This window comes from Myotis myotis, unplaced genomic scaffold (genome assembly GCF_014108235.1).
Source record: "Myotis myotis isolate mMyoMyo1 unplaced genomic scaffold, mMyoMyo1.p scaffold_m19_p_2, whole genome shotgun sequence".
In the NCBI taxonomy this organism is placed as follows: Eukaryota; Metazoa; Chordata; class Mammalia; order Chiroptera; family Vespertilionidae; genus Myotis; species Myotis myotis.
In genome coordinates this window covers 104335568-104359608 of record NW_023416324.1, presented here as the reverse complement: position 1 = coordinate 104359608, position 24041 = coordinate 104335568, and the positions used below count along the sequence as shown (strand labels likewise).

At 43.3% G+C, this 24041-nt stretch overlaps 1 protein-coding gene across 1 annotated transcript in view; it reads left to right on the top strand.

Moving 5' to 3' along the window:
* The window catches only part of SLC9A9 (solute carrier family 9 member A9), a 504811-nt gene that overhangs the window by 125180 nt on the left and 355590 nt on the right, over positions 1 to 24041 (top strand). The window contains exon 4 of the mRNA XM_036348490.1: positions 12744 to 12849. Coding sequence (XP_036204383.1) covers positions 12744 to 12849 — 106 coding nt within the window. The remainder of the gene's footprint in view (positions 1 to 12743; positions 12850 to 24041) is intronic.

The following is a 24041-nucleotide window of genomic DNA, read 5'->3' as shown; positions in this document are numbered from 1 at the left end:
TTTATTTTGCTGATCTGCTAGTCCAGAGGAATTCTGGATCCAGAGCCCGAACTGAACTCGTGGAGAGGCTCTGACCCATATATGTCCTCCTGTGGTGGGCCCCTGAGGGTCCCCGCAGCTCTTCCCAAGTCACTGTTGTTGGGGCCTTGGGGTTAGGCGCTGCAGCTCTGCCCAAGTCAGTCAGTGTGGGGAAGTAAGACTCCAGTTTTAACCAGATACTGAACTTGGTTGCAAGCCCTCCATTTTCCTTTTCAGGGTAGTCTGAACAGTTAATTCTTAAGATCTTAATTTTTTATTGCAATGGTAAATGGGATTGTTTGCTTAGTTTCTCTTTCTGAGAATTCATGATTGGTGTATAAAAAAGCCATTGATTTTTGGGTGTTGAATTTGTATTCTGCTACATTGCCAAATTCATTTCTTAAATCTAGTGGTTTTTTTTTTGGGGGGGGGGAATCTTTAGCATTTTCTATTTACAATATCATGTCATCAGTGAATAATGAGAGTTTTATTGCCTCCTTTCCAATTTGGATGCCTTTTATTTCTTCTTCTTGTCTGATCACTGTGGCTAGGACTTTCAGTACTATCCTATATAATAAAAGCCTATATGCTAAGTGTTCGGTCAACCGGTTGGCCATTCAACCAATCAAAGCATAATCTACACTAATAGTAGATAAATATGTAAATTGACCATACCTTCACGATGCCCCACAGCCATATGTAAATTGACTCGACAAAGATGGCAGGCCTGTGGGCAGGACACACACGTGCAATTACCAAGTGGCCAGGGGGCGGGGCACCCTCCCCATCGCCCTGGTGACAAGGAGGGCATTTCCTCCCCCCAGCCTCTCCGGGCCTATGCACGCAGGTGCCAAGCAGCCGGAGGCGGGGCAGGAATGCCCTCCACATCACCATGGAGGGCCTGTGGGTAGCATGCATGTGCGGAGCATCCAGGGGGCAGAGTGGGACACCTGCCGCATAGCCCTGATGACCCAGAGGGTGAAGCAGGATGCCGGAGGGTGTTCCAGCCTCCCTGCCCCCCTCCCCCTTGCCCCTGCTGCTCCGGGCCTACGCACACAGGTGCCAAGCAGCTGGGGGTGGGGCAGGAACACCCTCTGTGTCACCATGGCAGGCTTGTGGGCAGCGCACATGCACCAAGCAGCTGGGGGGTGGAGTGGGATGCCAGAGGGTGTTCCAACCCCCTGGCCACTCTGGGCCTACCCACGCAGGCGCCAAGCTGCCTGGGTCCCCAGGATGCCACTGGAGTGTCCGGTCCTGTCAGTCCGGCCTGAGGGCAGCTGAAGTTCCCAGTCCTTTTCATTTCTGCAGCCCCTGGATGGGAAGTGAAAACCAAGAGTGTGGGGAGCACCAGGAATTCTGGGAATCGTATTTCTGGTGGCAGACGTGTTATGGAATCTCCTAGACACTAGAGCAAAGTGAGCCTGGAACAAGTTACTGTTGCAGGTGGGGGATGGAGGGAAAGCAAAGGTGAGAGACATAAGTAAAGTCAGAGTGTCAAGGAAAAATTAAAAGGAAGGTATCTTGCAACTTCTAGGAAATCTCCACCAATGCAGCAAAGAAAAAAAAAAAAGATCACTACTATTCTGTGAGCACAAAACCAAACTGGGTTAGAGTCTCAGACAATTCGCTCATATGATTGCAAAGACAGACAGCAACTCCCACATTGGAGAGGCTCCCTTGAGGGCTCCCAGATTGGGCTCCCACAGGGCCCCTAGTATGCTACTGATATGCTAAGGCCACTCAACTATTCATTATGATATGCACTGACCACCAGGGGAAAGAAAGTCAACCAGTTGGCCAGTTGCTATGACATGCACTGACCACCAGGGGGCAGATGCTCCAACTGGTAGGTTATCTTGTTGCTGGGGTCCGGCCGATCAGGACTGAGTGAGATGGGCCAGACACATCCTGGAGCCCTCCTGCAGTCCCTCCCTGGCTGGCCAACCTCCTATATCTCTCCCCGGCCCTGACTGTGCACCAGTGGGGTCTCTCGGCCTGGCCTGAGCCCTCTCCCAATCTTGGACCCCTAGTAGGATGTCAGAGAGCCGGTTTCGGCCCAACCCCACAGGGGGAGCACTGCTCAGCCAGAAGCCAGTCTCACAACTGAGGATTTCAGCGACAGTGGCAGGAGCCTCTCCTGCCTCCACAGCAGTGCTAAGGATGTCTGACTCCCGGACTACAAGAGGGTGCAGTTCAGGCTGAGGAACCTCTCTGCCCCCCTGAGTGCACAAATTTTGTGCACCAGGCCTCTAGTGTTGAATAAGAGTGGTGAAAGCTGACATCCCTGTTCTCAGGGAAAATGTTTTTAATTTGTGCCCATTGAGTATGATGTTTTCTGTAGGTTTGTGATATATGGCCTTTATTATATTGAGATTTGATCCCTCTATTCCCACTTTGCTGAGAGTTTTTATCAAAAATTGGTGTTGGTTTTTATCAAATATTTTTTCTGCATCAATTGATATGATCATGTGACTTTTGTCTTTCAATTTGTTTATTTGAAGTATCACATTTATTGATTTGCAAATATTGTACCAGCCTTGCATCCCCAAATTAAATACCACTTGGCCATGGTGTATGATCTTTTTAATATATTGCTGGATCTGATTTGCTAATATTTTGTTGAGGATTTTATCTTGTATGTTCATCAGGGATATTGGCCTGTAATTGTCTTTTTTTATAATGTCTTTATCTTGTTTTCAAGTTAAGATAATGCTTGTAAGAACTTGGAAATGTTCTTTCCTCTTGGATTTTTTGGAATAGTTTGAGGTGCATAGGTGTTAGTTCTTCTTTGAATGTTTGGTAAAACTCCCCTGTGAAGCTGCCCAGACCAGGACTTTTGTTTGCTTGTAGTTTTTGAGGTGTTTGTTTGTTTGTTTGTTTGTTTTATTGATTTCAGACAAGAAAGGAAAAGGTGAGAGAGATAGAAATATCAATGATGAGAGAGAATCATTAAACGCTTGCCTCCTGCACACCCCACACTGGGCCCGCATCCCAGGTATGTGCCCTGACTGGGAATTGAACCATGACCTCCTGGTTCATAGGTCAACGCTCAACCACTAAGTCATGCAAGCTGGGCTGCTGGGAGTTTTTTGATTACTGTTTTTATTCTGCAGTTGTTATTGGTCTATTAAAGTTTCTGATTCTTCCTGATTCAGTTTTGGAAGATAGAATTTTTCTAGGAATTTGTCCATTTCATCCACATTGTCCAGCTTGTTGGCATATAGTTGTTCATAGTATTGTCTTACAATCATTTGTATTTCTGTGATGTCAGTTGTTACTTCACCATTTTTGTTTCTGCTTTTATTTACTTGGGTCCTCTCTCTTTGTTTCCTGATGAGTCTGTTTAACAATTCATCAATCTTGTTTACTTTTCAAAGAACCAGCTCTTGGTTTCATTGTTTTTTTGTATTTTTTTTTTTTTTAGTCTCTATATCTTTTATTTCTGCACTAATCTTTATTATTTCCTTCCTTCTACTTACTCTGGGATTTTCTGGTTGTTCTCTTTCTAATTCTTTCAGTTTTAGGGGTAAATAGTTTATTACTAATTTTTCTTGTTTTCTGAGGTAGCCATAGTGCTATGAAATCCCCTCTCAGGACAGCTTTTGCTGTGTCCCAGAGATTTGGGGTTGTTTTGTTTTTAGAAAGTTTTATATTTGTTTTTAGAAAGTTTTTGATTTCTTTGTTGATCTCATTGGTAACCCTTTTATTGTTTAATAACATGCTATTTTGCCTCCATGTATTTGAATGGTTTGGGGTGCTTTTACTGTAATTGATTTCTAATTTCATACCACTGTGATCTGAGAAGATGCTTGATGTGATTTCAGTCTTTCTGAACTTCTAGAGACTTGTTTTGTGTCCTAATATGTGGTCTGTCTTTGCAAATTATCCATATACACTTGAGAAGAGTGTATATTCTGCAGTTTTGGGGTAAAATGTTCTATAAATGTCAATTAAATCCATCTGATCTAGTGTGTCATTTAGAGTCACTGTTTCCTTGTTAATTTTTTTGTCTGTAAGGTCTATCCAGTTAAGTCAGTGGAGTATTAAAGTCTCCTACTATGACTGTGTTGTTGTCAATCTCTCCCTTAAAGTCCTCTGTAACTTTTTGTATATATTTAGGTGTTCCTATATTGGGCACATATATGTTTACCAAGGTTATATCCTCCTGTTGGATTGCTCCCTTTAGTATTATGTAGTGACCTTTGTTGTCTCTTGTGATAGCCTTCATTTTGAATTCTATTTTTTTAGATATGAGTATTGCTACCCCAGGTTTTTGTTTTTTTTCCCATCCTTTCACTCTCATACTGTGTGAGCCTTTGTTCTGAGGTAAGTCTCTTATAGACAGCATATATTTGGGTCATGTTTTTATATCTATTCTGTTACCCTATGTCTTTTGATTTAGCATTTAATCCATTTACATGTAAGATTATTATTGATAGGTACTTATTTATTGGCATTTTAAATTCCATATGCCTATGCTTCTCTCTCTATTGCTTCTTCTCATTACAGCAGTCCCTTCAGCATTTCTTGTAGTGATAGTTTGGTGGTGATAAATTCTTCTGGCCATTTTTGGTCTGGGAAGCTATTTCACCATCTATTTTGAAATGATAGCTTTGCTGGATATAGTAATCTTGGTGTCAGACCCTTGCTTTTCATTAGCTCAGTACTTCATGCCATTCTCTCCTGGCCTGTAGAGTTTATAATGGGAAACCAGCAGACAATCTTATGGGAGTTTCATTGTAGATAACAAATTGCTTTTCTCTTGCTGCCTTTAAGACTCTCTCTTTGTCTTTAATTTTTGGCATTTTAATTATGATCTGTCTGTATATGGGCCAGTTTGGGTTCTCCTTGCTTGGGACTCTCTGTGCTTCCTGGACTTGTGTGAATTTTTCCTTTACCGGGTTAGGGGAATTTTCTGCCATTATTTCTTCAAGCATGTTCTCTATCCCTTTCTCCCTTTCTGCCTCTTCTGGTACACCTACAATGTGAATTTTGTAACATTTCATGTTTTCCCACACATCTCTTAAGCTGTCCTGTTGTTTTTGTTTCTTTTTTTTAAATTGTTTATTCATTATGGCTCTCTGATTTTGTTATTTTTTCTCCCCTGTCTTCTAATTCACTGATCTGATCCTTGGATTCCCCTAATCTACTGTGTATTCCTTCCACTGTGTTCTTTATTAGTGCTGTGTCATTCTTCATATTTACTATATCTTTCCTCATGCTATTGAGCATCTTTGCCATCATTATTCTGAACTCTATGTCTGATAAATTTCTCATCTCCATTTCACTTAGCTATTCTTCTGGAGAATTCTCTTGTTCTTTCATTTGTGTTTTTGTCTTCCCGTTTTGGCTGCCTGTTTGGGATTGTGACTATGTATTAGGTAGCTCTGCTACACCTCCCAATCTCTAGTGCAAGGTAGTGTCAAATGCTTGTTTCTGACTAATTAGATTAGGCAAAGCCACAAAGCCTCCAGAGACCTGCCTCTGCCTACCAACTGATTGAATTCAGTCTTGAGTAACCCTCAGGCAATTGCCCACATGTGGGGTGAGAGGTTTTCCTACCGGGTGGGGCAATTGCTGCTGCCTGATTGCTAATTGTTATTTTCAGTCTCTAGCTGATGGGGTTGGGCAAGGGGTTTTCCAAAAATGTGGGTCAACTATCTTCCCCCCAGGCAAACATTGCCTGGAAATAAAATATGTTCCCAAGAAAGATGTCCTCAGCATCAGGGTATGACTCAGCATAGGAATCTGGGGTGTCTGCCTTCCAAGCTCTAATCCCAGAGCCTCCAACTCTGGCTTCTGCTCACACAGCTCCAATTCACTATGCCAGAGGCCAAGGTGAGTGGCTGCACATGAAATTTTGTTCATTGGCCCTTTAAGAAGGTGTCTTCATTTCCAGCTGCCTCTCCCTGGCAGATAGCAAATCTGATGCTTTTCACAGCCAGATGTTTTATATGCACCTTTTTCAATTCTGTTGCTTTCTGCTGGGGATCTCAGTTTGGGGATTATATACCAGAGTTCTCAGTGGAAACCCCCCACAGCTGAGATATGTCTCTGGAACTCCAGCTGCTGTTGGTGGGAGCCTGGCCAGACCTTTTATACTTCTGCCCTTCCTACCAGTCTCTATTTTCCATCCTTGGTTATCAGGGTTCTCTCCAGCTAGTCTTCAGTTGATTATTAAGGACTAGAGGCCTGGTGCACAAAAATTTGTGCACTTGGGGGAAGGGGGGGATCCCTCAGACCGGCCTGTGCCCTCTCGCAGTCTGGGACCCCTCGGGAGATAACAACCTGCTGCCTTAGGCCTGCTCCCGGGTGGCAGAGGGCAGGCCCAATCCCTAGGTGCAGCCCCTGGTCCGGCTCAGAGCAGGGCTGATTGGGGAGTTGGGGCGCCGCCCCTGTCATGCACAGAGCAGGGTGGATAGGGAGGTTGCGATGCCACCCTCAGTCACACTCAGGGTAGGACCGATTGGGGGGTTGGGGCACCGCCCCCTGTCACACTCAAGGCAGGGTCGAGGGGCAGGTTGCGGCGCCACCCCCTGTCACGCACAGAGCAGGGCCCATCAGGGGGTTGGGGAGCTCCCCCCTGTCACTCACAGAGTAGAGCCGATAGTGGAGTTGGGGCACCGCCCCCTGTCACACACAGAGCAGGGCGGATTAGGGGGTTGGGGTTCTGCACCCTGTCACACTCAGGGCAGGGCCGATGGGGAGGTTATGGCTCTACCCCTTCACACACAGAGCAGGGCCCATGGGGGGGCGGGGGGGTTGGAGCACCGCACCTTGTCACACACAGAGCCGCAGGGCAATCAAAGGGTTGGGGAGCCCCCCCATCATGCACAGAGCAGGGCTGATCAGGGGGTTGGGGCGCCTTCCCCTGTCACGGACAGAGCAGGGAGGATAGGGAGGTTGTGGCCCCGCCCCCTGTCACACACAGAGCCGCAAGGCGATCAGGGGGTTTGTGCGTTGCCCCTGTCACGCTGATCCTGGTGCCGGGAGGCCTCGTGGCTCTGCTGATCCCGGTGCTGGGAAGCATATTACCCTTTTACTATATAGGATAGAGGCCTGGTGCATGGGTGGGGGCCAGCTGGTTTGCCCTGAAGGGTGTCCTGGATCTGGGTGGGGGTCCCCACTGGGATGCCTGGCCAGCCTGGGTGAGGGGCTGAGGGCTGTTTGTAGCTGGTCACACACCCTTCAGTGTGGGGGTCCCCACTGGGGTGCCTGGCCAGTTTGGGTGAGGGGCTGCTGGCTGTTTTCAGGCTGTTGGGTGACTGAATCTCCCAACCGCTCCTTTTTTTATTTATTTATTTTTATTCTGGGCCAGCTTTAGCTCTCAGGCTTGGCTCCAGCTCTTAGGCCTCCGCTGCTGAAAGCAGGTTTCTGGCCTTTGTTTACCTTCTGTATTTGAAACAATGTTGCAATCCTGCTGGCTGAAGCCTGGACTAAAGCAGGTTTCTGGGGTTTTGTTTAGCTTCTATATTTGTAACATAGTTGCTTAGAGTTGCAGCTCAGAGGCCGGCAGCGGCAGGCGGGGAATGTTGGAGTCCTCCGTCACTGAAGCAAGCAAGTCTCATGTTCGCGTCTAGCTGCCTGGCTGCCGGCCGCCATCTTGGCTGGCAGTTAATTTGCATATCGCCCTGATTAGCCAATGGGAAGGGTAGCGGTCGTACGCTAATTACCATGTTTCTCTTTTATTAGATAGGATGGTTTGTTTGTTTGTTTTTTTATTAGTTGTAATTCCAGTGTGGTCCTGGGAGCATGTCTGTGTAGCATCCACTTACTCTGCCACCATTTGTTTTTCCATAAATTTTTGAACACCAACAAAAAGTTTCTGGTTGGCGATGATGTCATTCCTTGAGACACTTAATTCAAGAGTTGGAGCAGCAGACTGCCTGGGGTTGATTAGGGTTAGGAGTCAGTAGAACCCTGTGCAGGCCACATAATTGGTGCTGAGTAAGTATTTATTTCAGGAGAATGGCAGATGGCGATATCTTGAAAGTGGCTGAATACAGAAGTCTGTAGCTGATGGAGAAGAAAGGAAGGGCTGGAGATTAGATTATTGGGTGTGGATGAGAGTGCCCAGGGAGAATTTTTAGGGTGAGAATGGGGCTGACGTGTTATTCCTGGGCAGCATCTATATTAAAAGGTTTACAAAGGAGAGATAAAGAGAGGCTAAAGGTGTTGCCAGGAAACCAGTCTCTCAAACCTAAATGAAGCAAACATGTCAGAAAGACAGGGAGGGTACACCGGAAGCTCCAGTTTACACAGAGGGCTCAGCAGTCTAGTAGCCCAGGTAGGATGTCTTAAGCAGAGGTGTGGATGGGAGCGGTCCTCACATATGGCATCCTGGGCCATGGAAAGAGACTCAGAGTTCCACAACCTGTCTCCTCATTAAGATTTTCCAGTTTTTAAAATGGTATTTTGTCTTTTCTGATTCTAAAAATAATCCATGCTTATTGTAGAAAATATATAAAATACAAAACAGTTCAACAACAAAAACGTAAAATGGCTACTGCTTGCTTCTGTCCAAGATCCAGGCTCTCCTAAGACTTGCTTGTACCTGGGGCTAAACTTCCATCCAGTTTGAACCTTGTCATTCTCTTTTCAGCACCATATCTTCGTAAGTGATTGCTCAACAGGTTAGTACAGACATGGCCAAACACTGGAAAACAAATAATTTGATAAACTATAAACTAATACACTCTGAGTACGAGTGGTCACATGGAGGGTGACACCATTGGTAATCAATCAGCCCCAAGACCCATTGGCACACTCATTCACAAGCACATAGCCTTGTCCATGGCCCTGTGGGCACACACATTCACAAGCACACAGCCTTGTCCTGGCTAAGCATGATCTAATACACTTCTCTTTTACAGTGATGGGGTAAGAGCCAGGGGAACTATGCTTATGAGCAGTCATTCTAGCCACATCCCTCCTCAGTAACTCGTGTATTTATTAAATAGTGGGATACAGGGGTCTGCCTGCCACCATTTTGTAGCCCCTCTCATGAGAGGGGAGCAAAGTGTGCACCTTTGCTAGGGTTGTTGGAACAAATCAGCACAGACACAAGCTCATCAGCTCAAGGTTCTGTAGGTCAGTAGTCCAGGTTGGCTCTACTGGGTTCTCTGACCTGGTTCTCACTGGCCAAAATCGAGGTGTTGATTGACTGGGTTTCATAAAGGAGTTCGAGGAAGAATCCACTTCCACGCCAACTCAGGTTGTTGGCAGAATCCAGTTCCTCGAAGTGTGGGACTGAGGTCCCTGTTTTCTCCTTGGCTGATAGCTGGGGACAACCTTGATTCCTAGAGGTCTCTCTTTGGCCCTTGCAAGTGAGTGCCTATATCTCAGTCAGCAATGGTGTGTGACATCCTTCTCACACTTGAAGCCTTCCTGACTTTACCTGGGTGTCTCAAGACTCTTCTGCCTTATCTTATGCTGTATCTCTCTAACTCCAAGCAAAGAAATTTATCTTATTTTAAGGGTAGATGAGTTGGACTCACCCAAATAACCAAATGAAATATACCTATTTTAAGGTTACCTTAATTATACCTGCAAGGTCCCTTTTGCATGTAAGATAACATAGGACAGCTTCTGGGCATGGTTGCATGGGCATTTAGAGGGGTGGGGAAATTGTCAGCCAACCACACAGAGTGATGGCAGGAATGAGTTGATTTGTATGATTCCTCTCTTCCTGTCTTTTTGCCCTTTTCTCTCACACAGGTCCAATATTGATTCTTCTTACTATAACTCTTTTCACCCTTAGCAGGTTAGAAAGCAGGAGTATTCACCCTCCACTTCAAAAGTGTCTGTAATGTTCATCCAGCTGTGTCTTGACCCACAGGTTGCTTCACATAGTTCTGTACATTTGTTTGTGAAGCCCACTTATTTGATGTGCATCATGATTCTGACTATCACAGTTGTCTCTTTCCTTACACTTGTTACATTCATTGGGTCACAGTGATATTTTCCTTCTGAATTTTGTTTCCTGGTGACCTATCCAAACGCTAGCTGTTTTATGAGCCCACTGAGCTATTGTGTGAACTTACTTCAGGATTTGTGGCAAACCCTGCCTACCATGTTAATTTTAAAAATGGCAAGATACTTCAGTAATAGTCCTGATTAGAGAATGCATGTACTGCAGGGTGAGTCATCTTCACTCTGACATCGGGCTTACTTCAGATTCCTCATTAAACTGCACATGGCTCATTAAACCCCATTGGCTAGAAAAGTGGGTCTTTGTGAAAAAGTGGGTCTATGTTCTGTGCTAATGTTAAATTTAGAACATTTCTGATGCAGATGCCTTTGGGGAAATTTGTAAAGCACTAGCTAATGTGCTAGCAGATTTCATCTCTTAAGTTCCCAAATAAGGTACCTGGAAAACAGCACCCCAGACACCCTAATTCATTCCCAGGTTTCTTGCTATCCAATCTTTATATATCTTATTTATTTTTCTATAATGTCAAACCTCATGATCTTCTGATTACCTTTTTTTTCTACTGTTATCTTTTTTTAAAAAAAAAATTCTTTATTGTTGGAAGTATATATATGCCTTCAGCACCCTATTGTCTGTGTCCATGGGTTATGCATATATGCATACAAAGTCTGTGGTTGATTACTTCCCACCCATCCACCCTCCCTCCCCAGCTTTCCCTCTGAGATTCTGCATCTGTTTCACTCTGTTCATCAGTTTATTTTATTACTTAGATTCCACATATAAGTGAGATCACATGATACTTGCCTTTCTCTGACTGACTTATTTCACTTAGCATGATACTCTCCAGATCCCTACATGCCACCTCAAAGGGTAAGATAGTCTTCTTTTTTACTGCTGTATAGTATTCCTGTGTTGGGACAAGTGTCACACATACTGGTTACCACAGAGAGTGCTGCCCTGACTCTCTGTAGTTCCAGCCTTTTATTTCCAGCTTTCTAATTTAAATTTCCACTTAAAATTCCACCTGTCTATTTAAGTCTGTATGTCTGAAACCAAGATTATAGGATAGCCCTGTCTACAAACTAATTTCTCTTATGCAGCTCCATGTACCTATTGCCCAGGATTGAAACCCAGAGTCACTCTTTGTTGTCTCTCAAGCACCAAGGACCAATTCTCCATCCCATATATGTTGGGGGTATTGTGTCCTGTGATTTACCCTCCCTGATATTACTTTTTATTCACTCATTCATTGAAGGAGCCCTATATTCTAGCACTGTGCTAAGGGCTAGTGATACACAGAAAAGCTGATGAATAAGTCAAGCGCAAAGCCCTGTGGTCATTGACCTCTCAGAAGTCAGGATGGTGTATACACAGGAGTTTGGGAGCTTGAATTGAAGACTCTTCCTGTTTTGGTTCAGCTCATCTCATGCTGGGACATTTGGAAAAGCCTCTGGTCACAAAGCCATTCTGTTCCTTGCCCTGCTGCCTGTGTTTACTTATAAAGTTTGGATCAGATAATGTCACCTGTGACTAAAACACTTCCTTGGCTCCCCATGACACAGGACAAGCACAGATTTCTTGACCCACTTACAAACTCAGCCTTTCCATAGCACTCTTTTATGTAACACAGTTATTAACATCACAGTCCATGAAATAGGAAAGGAAAGAACAGAAATTAAAATGCCTACTCTGCTTTAAAATTTACCATCAGTATCATTTTCAATCACACTCTTTCCCCTTTTGGCAATCAGCTCAATTGATCATTTTCCTAATGATTGCTGTTCATACTTTGCATAACGGTTTCATATAGCAAGACACTGAGCAGTTCTGGTGAACACGGATAATCAGTGTGTGATTAGTTACTGTGCTCACACACACTCCATACAGTTCTGTGGCATATGGCACCATGTAGCACACCAGCAGAAGCAAGGCCTTAGACCTTGCTCTTAGGAATATTGAATTCATCTTTACAGATGAGTATGATCTCAGGAGAGAATGAGAGCCAGGTGCTGACTATCTCTCCCTTCACAGAAGCAGAACATGCGAATATATTCTTTTATTCATTCAGTCACTTAGTCATTCAAGCATCAAATACTTACTGAGCATTTGCCAAGTACCCTGTGTTGCAAAGATGGGTCCTATCCTCAGGGAACTCACAGTCTCTTCTTCATAAGTTCTGTGATTGGATCCAAATGCCGAGATCAAAACAGAGTGAGCCAGGTTTCAGGGACCAGGGGACTGGGGAAATAATGAAACACTTGAGAGGCTTTAAAAGATTGAATAAAGTTTTTTGTTTTGTTTTGTTTGTGTAGCAAGAATATGTATGTTTGTATATGTATTTCAGAAATTAGTGTGTGTGTGTGGGAGGGGAGTGGGATAAGGGAAGGGAATGGGGGTGAGGGATGGTAGCACATGGATGGGGAAAAATGCTGCCCTGGTGAAGTAAACCCAAATGCAAAGGTAGTTAAAAATCTACACAATTACCTTGCAAGGAAATTATGGTAAATTTAGTGTGGCTTGATATAAACAACACAGTGTAGGCAGGCAGGGGCAACAGAGGGAAATGCTGGAAGGTAAATGGTGCAGATGATAGAAGACTATCAAGGAGTGGTGGGTCCCAGAGAGGTCTATTGGCAGGGGCATCACCAATCAGATTATTTTTGAATGAAGGTCAACTGTGGGTATAGAGGATGGATTTGAGATGAGCACTTAATGAATGCTTTTCTGAGGTGACCACAATTAAGTGCATGGTAGTCCCAGCTAACTCTGCCTATTTGTGTGTGCTTTGTCCTAGTGACAGTGCTGGCCATCTTCCATGAGCTGCATGTGGACCCTGACCTGTACACACTCTTGTTTGGGGAGAGTGTGTTGAATGATGCAGTGGCCATAGTGCTAACATAGTAAGTACTGAGATTTGGCCCATGTTTCTCTGATCATGTGAAATGCGCTTCCACTTGAAGATAATTCCTGGTGGCTTTAATAGTTATCTTTTGTGTTATGTTGTAGAGATACAGGCAATTTCTAGCTTTCAAGGAATTGTTACAACAGGAAATCTCCAAAATTGGGTATAATTCACTAAGCACCTAATGTCTAACTCTGTTAATGGGTTTCATGTTTCCAGCCTATTATGATGTACTATGGAGAGGTTAGCATTTATTTATTTTTTCTTAATGCATATATTTAGCTGATTCATGTAGGGTTCCTGAAATGCACATAAATGAGCTTTCTTCATTTCAAATCAATATCATTTATTTTTTTCCTTATACAAGTCATTTTATAGATAATAGACTAATGGAAACCATTGTATTTATAGTAAATTTGGCAAACTGGAGTTAGAACCTGAGAGTCAGAATACTCTTCATTTCTTGATGCAAATGTGATGTGTTAGAGCAGTGGTCAGAAAACTGCGGCTCGCGAGCCACATACGGCTCTGTGGCCCCTTGAGTGTGGCTCTTCCACAAAATACCACATGCGGGCACGCATGTATAGTGCGATTGAAACTTCATGGCCCATGCGCAGAAGTCGGTATTTTGTGGAAGAGCCACACTCAAGGGGCCAAAGAGCCGCATGTGGCTCGCTAGCGGCAGTTTGCTGACCACTGTGTTAGAGGAACCACACATATTCAGGTCCTCAGGAAAAGGGAGATGGACAGCTACAGTTAAGAGCTCCTGCAAGGCTTCCTTAGTCCCGTCCTGCAAGAATTTTCTTTCTGAGATGAGAGCCAGTGCTCCTTCTTCATCTCCTCTTTATACACCACTTATATTTAATACTAGGAGCCCAGTGCACGAATTTGTGCACCTTGAAAGGCACTGTGGGCCTTGAGGTTGCCATGGGCACAGGGCAAGTCTCGGCCCATCCTCTCTGTTCCAACCACCGCCACTCCCACGCATTGACGGCACCAGCCCTGCTCGCACCTGGTGATGGTGTGGAGCAATTGGGGCCGGCACCAGCAGTGGGTGAGAGTGGGGCCAGCGCCCTCAGTGGGTGCGAGCTGCGGCTACTTCCCTGTTCACCCCTCAGGATCAGGGGGAGGTGGAGAAGCACTGAGGGGGGATGTGGGCCAGCAGCCGCCTCTCACACCTGCTGATGGCTCTGAGCAATTGAGACTGGCACTGGGTGCCGGCAGCAAGTGCAAGCGGTGGCTCCGGCACTGGCTGTGGGTGTGAGCGGGGTTGGTGCCGACAGCAGGTGGAAGTGCCGGGCAGGACCACGGTGCGCAGGAGCAAATAATTTTTAGTAACCACCAAAGGCTCACCCTGATGACAGCGACCGGCGCCCCACCTTGATCTGGCCCCCCACCCACTTGCTCCACCATCCCTCCACGGCTGATGTCCATCATGTTCCGCACTCTGTCACCTGCTGCCAATGCCTGTTATGTTCCGTTCACGCTCCCTGGTGGTCAGCGCACGTCATAGTGACCGGTTGTTAGGTTATTTGGTTTTTCCGCCATTTGGTCTATTTGCATATTAGGGTGATGATAGATAGATAGATAGATAGATAGAGAGAGAGAGAGAGAGAGAGAGAGATAATGCCACTTTCACTGAGTCAGGGGTCTCTTCTTGATTTTAGATTAAGACCAACATTTTCGGCAACTGTCAAATAACCAAAGGAAAGGAACCATCTGATAAGTAAATGCGACAACAGGATTGATTTAAGATGTTTATTACTTCTAATACATTTAGAAAAGTACTTTGAAGTAACAAAAGACTTTTAGAAGTGATATCTTAAGAGCAGAGGAGCTGGGGTGGGGGGAGCACTGCTCTTCCTTCCAGCTGACCTTTCTTAAAGTTGCCACCTGGAATCACCACAGAACTCAGCAAATTTCAAGCAAAAGTCTCCAAATAAACTTATATTTCACCTGACCACAGAAAACTGCCTTTTCTGCATTAAAAGAAAATGTTGGTGAGAGCAAATTAAAAGCAAAAGCCATGACAGACTCACAAATGCTGAAGGATGCTTTCAAAGAAATACCAAGGAAATTAATTAGGATATATGGAATCCCTGCCCAAGAAATACAGATATTAAAGGACCATTTAAAAAAAATTTTTAAAAATCTGCCAAGTCCCTCATTTTCACTTTCTGAGCTGCCAATCTGTAAAGGGCCAAGTCAAGAACAAAACCAATAAAGCACAAATGAACTCGGAAAGATCCACTTAGCCACGGCCTAAGGAACGATGGGCCTTTCCAGGGCAGCACTTCCATTCACAGTAGTTTCATTAAAAATGCAGACTCCAGGCCCTGGCCAGTGTTTCTCAGTGGATAGAGCATTGGACCACGCACTGAAGGGTGGAAGGTTTGATTACTGTCAAGAGCATGTACCTGGGTTGCAGGTTCCATCCCTGGCCCTGATTGGGACACGTGTGGGAGGCAGCCAAACGATGTGTCTCTCTCACATTGATGTTTCTCTCTCTCTCTCCCCCTCTCCCTCTCTCCTCACTCCCTTCCAATCTCTCTAAAAATCAATGGAAAAAATATCCTTGGGTGAGGATAACAAAAAAGAAAAGTTACACTCCAGGATGAAAATTGATGTTCATTGAACACAGGCCTGTGGGCTTTAAACAGTCTATTTGTTTGGCGTTGCCTCAGGTCCACATGCAGTTATCACTGGAGGTGCCTCTCCTGTGTCCCTCCCACCCCATGCCAGATCTCCGCCTTCAAAGGTTTCCTGTCATATATGTAAGTCCTTTATCCATTTTGAGTTTATTTTTGTGCATGGTGTAAGTTGGTGGTCTAGTTTCATTTTTTTGCATATATCTGTCCAATTTTCCCGACACCATTTATTGAAGAGACTATCTTGGCTCCATTGTATGTTCTTGCCTCCTTTGTCAAATATTAATTGAGCATATTGGTTCGGGCCGATTTCTGGGCTCTCTATTCTATTCCATTGATCTATATGTCTGTTCTGGTGCCAGTACCAGGCAGTTTTGAGAACAGTGGCTTTGTAATACAGCTTGATATCTGGTATTGAGATCCCACCTACTTTGGTCTTTCTCAGGATTGCTGCAGCTATTCGGGGTCTTTTTTTATTCCAGATGAATTTTTGGAGAGTTCGTTCTAGATCTGTGAAGTATGCATTTGTGTTTTAATGGGAAGTGCGTTGAATTTATAGATTGCTTTGGGTAGTATGGACATTTTAATGATGTTGATCCTACCAATCCATGAACATGGTATGTTCTTCCATCTGTTTATGTCTTCCTCTATCTCTTTTTTCAACGTCCTGTAGTTTTCTGAGTAGAGGTCTTTTACCTCTTTAGTTATGTTTATTCCTAGGTAGCTTAATTTTTTTGGTGCGCTGGTAAATGGGATTGTTTTTGTACTCTCTCTTTCTGAAAGTTCACTATTGGTGTATAGAAATGCCTCAGAATTCTTGGGGTTAATTTTGTATCCTGCTACCTTGCCAAATTCCTGTATTAAGTCTAGTAGTTTTTTGATGGAGTCTCTAGGGTTTTGTATGTATAATATCATGTCGTCTGCAAATAAGGACAGTTTTACTTCCTCTTTTCTAATTTGGATGCCTTTTATTTCTTCTTCTTGTGTAATTGCAATGGCTAATACTTCCAGTACTATGTTGAACAAGAGTGGTGAGAGCGGGCATCCCTGTCTTGTTCCTGTTCTTAGGGGAAATGGTGTTACATTTTGTCCATTGAGAATGATGTTGGCTGTGGGCCTGTCATATATGGCTTTTATTATGTTGAGGTATGATCCTTCTTCTCCCACCTTGCTGAGAGTTTTTATCAAAAATGGGTGTTGGATTTTGTCAAATGCTTTTTCTGCATCAATTGATATGACCATGTGGTTTTTTTCTTTCAATTTGTTTATGTGATGTATCACGTTTATTGATTTGCGGATATTGTACCATCCTTGCATCCCTGGGATAAATCCTACTTGGTCATGGTGTATGATCTTTCTGATGTACTGCTGGATCCAATTTGCTAAGATTTTGTTGAGGATTTTGGCATCTATGTTCATGAGGGATATTGGCCTGTAATTCTCTTTCATTGTGTTGTCTTTCCCTGGTTTTGGTAGTAGGGTGATGCTGGCTTCATAGAATGAGCTTGGAAGTGTTCCTCCCTCCTGAATTTTTTGTAGTAGTCTGAGGAGGATAGGTTTTAGTTCTTCCTTGAATGTTTGGTAAAATTCACCTGTGAAGTCGTCTGGTCCTGGGCTTTTGTTTGCTGGAAGCTTTTTGATGACTGCTTCAATTTCTTCCATAGTTATTGGCCTATTGAGATTTTCAGATTCTTCCTGATTGAGTTTTGGAATGTTGTATTTTTCTAGGAATTTGTCCATTTCCTCCAGGTTGTCTAGTTTGTTGGAGTAGAGTTGTCCATAGTATTTTTTAACAATCATTTGTATTACTGTGGGGTCTGTTGTTATTTCGCCCCTATTGTTTCTGATTTTGTTTATTTGGGTCCTCTCTCTTTTCTTCTTGGTGAGCCTGGCTAGAGGTGTGTCAATCTTGTTTATCCTTTCAAAGAACCAGCTCTTGGTTTGATTGATCTTCTGTATTATTTTTTTGGTCTCTATGTCATTTATTTCTGGTCTAATCTTTATTATCTCCTTCCTTCTGCTCACTCTGGGGTTTTCTTGTTGCTGTCTTTCTAATTCTTTGAGTTGTAGAGTTAGATGATTTACTACCATTTTTTCTTGTTTTTTGAGATAGGCCTGTAGAGCTATAAACTTCCCTCTCAGGATTGCTTTCATTGCGTCCCATAGGTTTTGGATTGTTGTGTTTTCATTGTCATTAGTTTCCAGGATGTTTTTAATTTCTTCTTTGATCTCATTGTTAACCCAATCAATATTTAATAACATGCTATTCAGCTTCTAAGTGTTTGAGTATTTTGGGTTGTTTTTATTGTAGTTTATTTCTAATATTATACCAGTGTGATCTGAGAAGGTGCTTGGTATGATTTCAATCTTCTTGAATTTGGGGAGACTTTGTTTGTGACCCTATATGTGGTCTTTTTTTGAATCTGTCCTATGTGCACTTGAGTAGAATGAATATTCCATGGCTGTGGGGTGAAGTGTTCTGAAGATGTCTATTAAGTCCATCTGATCTAGTGAGTCATTTAGGATTGCTGTTTCTTTGCTGATTGTTTGTCTAGAGGATTTATCCAGTGATGTCAGTGGTGTATTAAAGTCCCCTATTATGATTGTATTGTTGTCGATCTCTCCCTTGATATCTTCCAGGAGTTTTTTTATGTATTTGAGTGCTCCTGAATTGGGTGCATATATGTTTATCAGGATTATATCTTCTTGTTGAATCGATCCTTTTAGTATTATGAAGTGGCCTTCCTTATCTCTTGTTATGGTCTTCACTTTGAGGTCTATTTTGTCCAATATAAGTATTGCTACCCCTGCTTTCTTTTCCTTTCCATTTGCCTGAAAGATATTTTTCCATCCTTTGACTTTCAGTCTGTGTGAGTCCCTTCTAATGAGGTGGGTCTCTTGTAGATAGCAGATGTATGGGTCATGTTTTTTTATCCATTCAGCCACTTGATGTCTTTTGGTTGGAGCATTTAGCCCGTTTACATTTAAAGTTATTATTGAAAGGTACTTGTTTGTAGCCATTTCTTTTTTTGTGCGGCTGTTTTCTTTCTGAGCTCTTTATGTCTTCTTTTTACACCAGTCCCTTTAGCATTTCTTCCATTGCTAGCTTGGTGGTGATAAACTCCCTTAGCCTTTTTTTGTCTGTGAAGCTTCTTATTTCCCCTTCAATTTTGAATGATGGCCTTGCTGGATAGAGTGTTCTTGGATTCAGTCCTTTGCTTTGCATCACTTTGTAAATTTCCGTCCATTCTTTTCTTGCCTGCTGTGTTCCTGTTGATAAATCATTTGATAATCTAATGGGAAATACCTTGAATGTAACTTTTCGTCTCTCTCTTGCAGTCTGTAAGATTCTCTCTTCGTCCTGAACGTTTGCCATGGTAATTATGATGTGTCTTGGTGTGGGCCTTTTCGGGTTCACCTTGTTTGGGACTCTCTGGCTTGTGTGACTTTTTTCTTCCCCACCTCAGGGAAGTGTTCTGATATTATTTCTTCGAATAGGTTTTCTAATCCTTGTTCCTCTTTCTGTTGTTCTGGCACCCCTATTATTCGTATGTTGTTTCGTTTCATGTTGTCCCAAAGCTCCCTTAGACTCTCCTCCTGTCTTTTAATTTTTTCTCCAATTGAAGTACAGTTTGGGTGTGTTTTGCTTCCTTGTCTTCTAATTCACTGATTCGGTCTTCTGTTTCTCCTATTCTACTCTTGATACTTTCAATGGTGTTTTTTATTCCAGCTATATCACTCTTCATTTCTTCTTGGGTCTTACTTAAGTTGTTGATTTTTTCATCTGTTTCTTCTTGCTTCTTGCATAAGTTGCCAATTTTTTCCTCCTTCCGGTTTATGCACTCTAGGACCCTTATTCTGAATTCTTTTTCTTTCATGTTGCTTGCCTCTGTATCACTTAGCTGCTTTTCTGGCGAGTCCTCCTTTTCTTTCCTTTGGGGATTTCTTTGTCTACCCATGTTTGATCTCACTGACATATATAGATATTGAGTCGTTCAGTGGCTACTCCCTAGGTGGCAGTGGCTCCTCAGACTGTGGTTGCTCCTTGGGTGGTTGTGGTAGCAGCTGCTCCTCTGTTGGTAGCAGGTACTCTGACGGGTGCTGTTCACAGCTGTTTTGGCTCTTCTGGCTCGTGGTGGGAGGCTTCACACAGAGCAGCTGTTCCTCAGACAGAGCATGTGTTGATCAGGAGGCCGCTGTTGCTTGGGTCTTTCTGTGGGGAGAAGCAGGGCTCCTCTGAGATCACGTACTTGCGCTGCTTGAGAGCCGGTGTTGCTGGGTTAGTAGCTGGTCTTTGGATGCCGCTAAAAACCACTCAAGATGGCATGGTCTCCATGGCTGAGCCGGCGCACCTGCAGAGGTTTCAGCCTCAGCCTCTAACCGTTCCCTTTTCCTAGGAGTTCTCTGTCTTACCTGGGTGCAGACTGTCTCTAAGCTGAATCTCCTCTGCTCATTCGGGCTGTATGTTACCCATTTCAGCTGCTTGCCCTTATCTGCTCCGGGACAAGGCACCAACACGTCCATCTAAGCCTCCGCCATTTTCTCTCTCAAGAATATATTTCAAAAATACAAGACATATTTAATTAATAGATTCAGTTCTATCCTCTAGATTTTTCATACGAGGCAAACTGAGATTAATATTTCTGTATTTTGTCATTTTAAAATTCCTAGGTATTTAATAAATTTTTATCATTTAATTTAGCAAACCCCAAAGCTTTATGTTGCCAAAAACTTTGTAAAACTATGTTTAGAAGGGGAGGGGGAAGGAAGCAAGCGTCCAAGTCACTCCACTTGAATGTAAAATCACCATAGTTTTTCTGCTGGGTGAAATGCGACCAGCTCCCTTCTTCATCAAAGAGAGAAGCCAGTTTCCCCCACTACCTATAATTATCACTGAAAAGCTCCCCTACAAATCCTTCATTTTAGTTACATTTATTTATCCATTTCAACAATTTTGAGATTTTTAAAGCCAATTATTATTATCCAAGGCATTTACTTTAGCAAATTCTGTAACAGAGATAACTTACTGACTTTTAGTGGCCTTAAGGTTAACCTTGGAATGCAGTTCATTATTATTCAAAAATGACCCTTTATTATAGATACACTAATCTTGTTGCCCAAACCTAGCCTGTAATTTTTTTCTTTGAGTCATTTTTGCCATTGAAAGGGTGAGGGCTATGCCCTCCATCTTGCCCTGTACCCTCCATGTTAGGGCAGCTGCCATGTGCTCAGGAGAGTACCTTCTTCCTGGGAGCCCAGGCCCCTGCTGGCCACGCCTGGGATTTCTTTAAACTAATCAATGACAATCAAGGGGCATGTGTGCTATACAGATGACCACATCCTGTGTAAGAAGACCCGACTGGTACCTGGCCAATCGGCAGGGCCCACAGTCAGCTCTCCTCCCCTCACTCCAACCCCTATTAAAACCCTGTTTCTCTCATGGCGGTTTCACTCTGCTTCTGGTTGCTGCATTGGCCAGGAGGCGGAGTCGAGTTAGCTAGCTCAATAAAGGACCCTCTGCTTTTGCATCGGACTGGCTGGCTCCCTGGTGTGGTTTTCTTGGGGATCTTGAAATCTGGGCACAACATTTGGGGGCTCGCTGGGATCCCCAACACCATCGAGGGATCCCCTGTCTGGAGGGCCTGACTGACCGTGGTAGGTGTTTGTGTCATTGTGTGTTTTGTATCTGTCCTGTGTGAGCTCAATTCTGAAATCTGTAATTGTAATTGCCCGCATGATCTAAAGTGGACGCACAGGGGGATCAAGGGTGAGAGGAGTCAGGGGACACCTCGATCCTCCATCTGAAGGGGTGTAGCTTTGCTTCCGCAGAGTCGGAAGGTCTGTAGAAATTCCCTCAATCTGAGACAGGCGGGTCACACCTGCTGGTTGGTGTGCAGCCATCGTCCAGCTTTCGGTTTTTGCTTCCATGGAGTTGGAAGGCTGTACTTTTTTGGGCGGCCCTTTAGTTGTTTGTGTTTCCGTTTTATTTTGTGGACTTGCTGGATGGACATTATGATGGACTCAGACTGCTCCTTTGTGTATTGTGATAGATCATTTCATGAAGCTTGGGGGAGGCTGTAGAGCCCCCTCAGGAGTTGGGAAGTTGTTATTGTTTAAACTCTGAATGAATGTCTGGTGAAAGTGTGTGAATGTGGAGGAAGGGGGCCTGCCTTCTCCCCTCCTTTTTGTGGCTATCTGAATATGCCTAGTATGAAGTCTAGATGATAGAAGTTAATCTATTAATTGAAAATGCCTTATATTTTATTTGAAATGTATCCTTAAATGTAAAAGTATTGATTTGAAAAATGCTAAGTATTTAATTTGCTACTTAAGATTTAAAGCTCTGAAAGTTTAAGGTCTTTTTTCTTGCCGTTAAAAAGTTTAAAGCTACATTTTTTTTAGTGGAGGGAGGGGTAGACACGCCCTTCCCCTAGCAGGCAGGTAATCCAATTCCCGCCAGCAGCCATCTTAGGAATGATAGTTTGCATTTAAATGGCTACACCTTTTGCTAGCCGACCTTCCCATAAAAGGTCAAGCGGCCAAAAGGTGGATCCCTTGAAATCAGCTTTCCATCAGTAGTCCCTAGGCAGAAAAAACATGGTTTAAAGTTCTGCAATATAATGTTGTCCATCTATCTTTTAGGGATTTTGGTTTGCTCTTCCCTTGTTTATTGTGAGAATGAGGAAATCATCTTTTCTGTCAGAGAACAGTTTAGACAGCCACAATGTTGAGCTGCCTGACTTGGCAGCCGCCATGTTGGCTGCATGGCATGCTGTGCCCCTGGGGGCCGCCATCGTGGAACAACAAAGGCCCCTCCCTCTGACTTAGTCAATCACAAAAGGAATGTCTGCTCACTGAGGCAGGATGGGATTTCAGGGGTGGAGTTTTAAGGCAGAGTTTTACTAAGGAAATGCAGATGGGGCAGAAAATGTGCCTGCCTCTCAGATTTATTTAATACTATTTTTAAGAAGATATCTTTAAAGCTTAATAAATTAGCAATCACGGTCTTAATATAATTTTAGTGATATGATAAACCAATGTTTTGAGCAGTGGCTTTATAAAGGCTAACAATAAAGCTTGTATTTCTTAAAAGGCTTGTAGATAAAGAATTGAAAAGCTTTTACAAATTCATAAATGCGTCCGGGATTTCTGTGCACATGTAAAGGGAAAAGGCCAGCTTAAAAACGAGTGCGCATAGTTTTAAGCTGAACTTGACCTTTTGCTGTGTACAGAATAAAAACCCGAGACTGTTTTGGCCTAAAAATGGCGGAGATGAACCTGACAAAGAAATACAGGCTGGTTTCCCAAGGCGACTTAAAGTAGCTCTTTTGAAATTCCCTGCCCTGAGGCAAGTACCACCAGGAAGTTGATAGTCAAGTTTACTTGTGAATAGCTATAGATTTGCTTCTTGAATTCCCCAGCAGGAAAATTGTGACCATTTTGAAATTTAGCAGCTATGCCAGGATAGCAGTAATCCAATTTATAAAGTAAAGTACAATTATTTCAGGTAGAAACTGGTTTCATACTGATCTTAGAGGGCTCCAGTTCAGTGTTCTGGAGACCCAGGACATGCCTAAGTATAACCTATGTTACCCAAAGCTGTGGTTTAAATTGTATGCTGTCTCTGCTTCTGTAAATTGATCTGTCCTTATTGCTTAAATATATATCTTTGTTGTTTAAAATTGTTTAGTGAAATTTCTATGTCTCTTAAAAAATTATTGAATATATTGCTAATCACCTAAAAATTAAGGCTAAGAATTCTAGCTACCTGGAAAGCATGGCCTTGGTATGATGGAAGAAAAAAGAAATGTTAAATGGATGATAGACCAGTAAGCTGGGACTGGTCACTGATGGTGGATTGTGAAAAGGGCTAGACATGGCCTACCTTCTCCTTCCTTGGTACCCCTGAAACATCAGAGGGTACTTCTGGCCTTAGTTTTCCAATGCATTTAATCTGTCGATTTTGTTGTTTTGCCGAAATCCTCTTGAAGGATATTGAATGGTTCTTTCCTTCCTCTTTAACTTTTGGGGGATTGTGTGAATGGATTACTGATATAGATTATCAAGGATCTCTAAGGGACTTATTCTGTATCTCAGCACAACTGAAACTGATTTGTTGGTATTTTGTGGTATAAATATAACATACACCTCAAAATTCTTAATGGGGAATGTATCTAATTATCGTGACTATTTAATCTTAATGTCCTTGTTCAATATGAGTACCGTTTCTATCTGGATGAGACATAGGTCAAGAATCCTGTCCTGGAATGTGGGAAAGGGAGGCCTCCACATCTGTTCCTGTCAGGCCCCCATCAGGGGACTTGGGTGGTGTTCCTGTTATCTGCTCATGACCCCAAGACTGTAAAAGTACTTGTTCACTTAAAGGGTGTAAGTATAAATGTTTATTTGATGTTTGTATGTCTACTTGGGTATAATTATTTGTTCATGTCTGTGCTAGGTTGGGATTTTGGAATTCTGGGGTAGATTTAAAAGGTATTTGTGGCTTTTCTAGTCTGATTGGGACATTTAAGGGTGGGGCTCA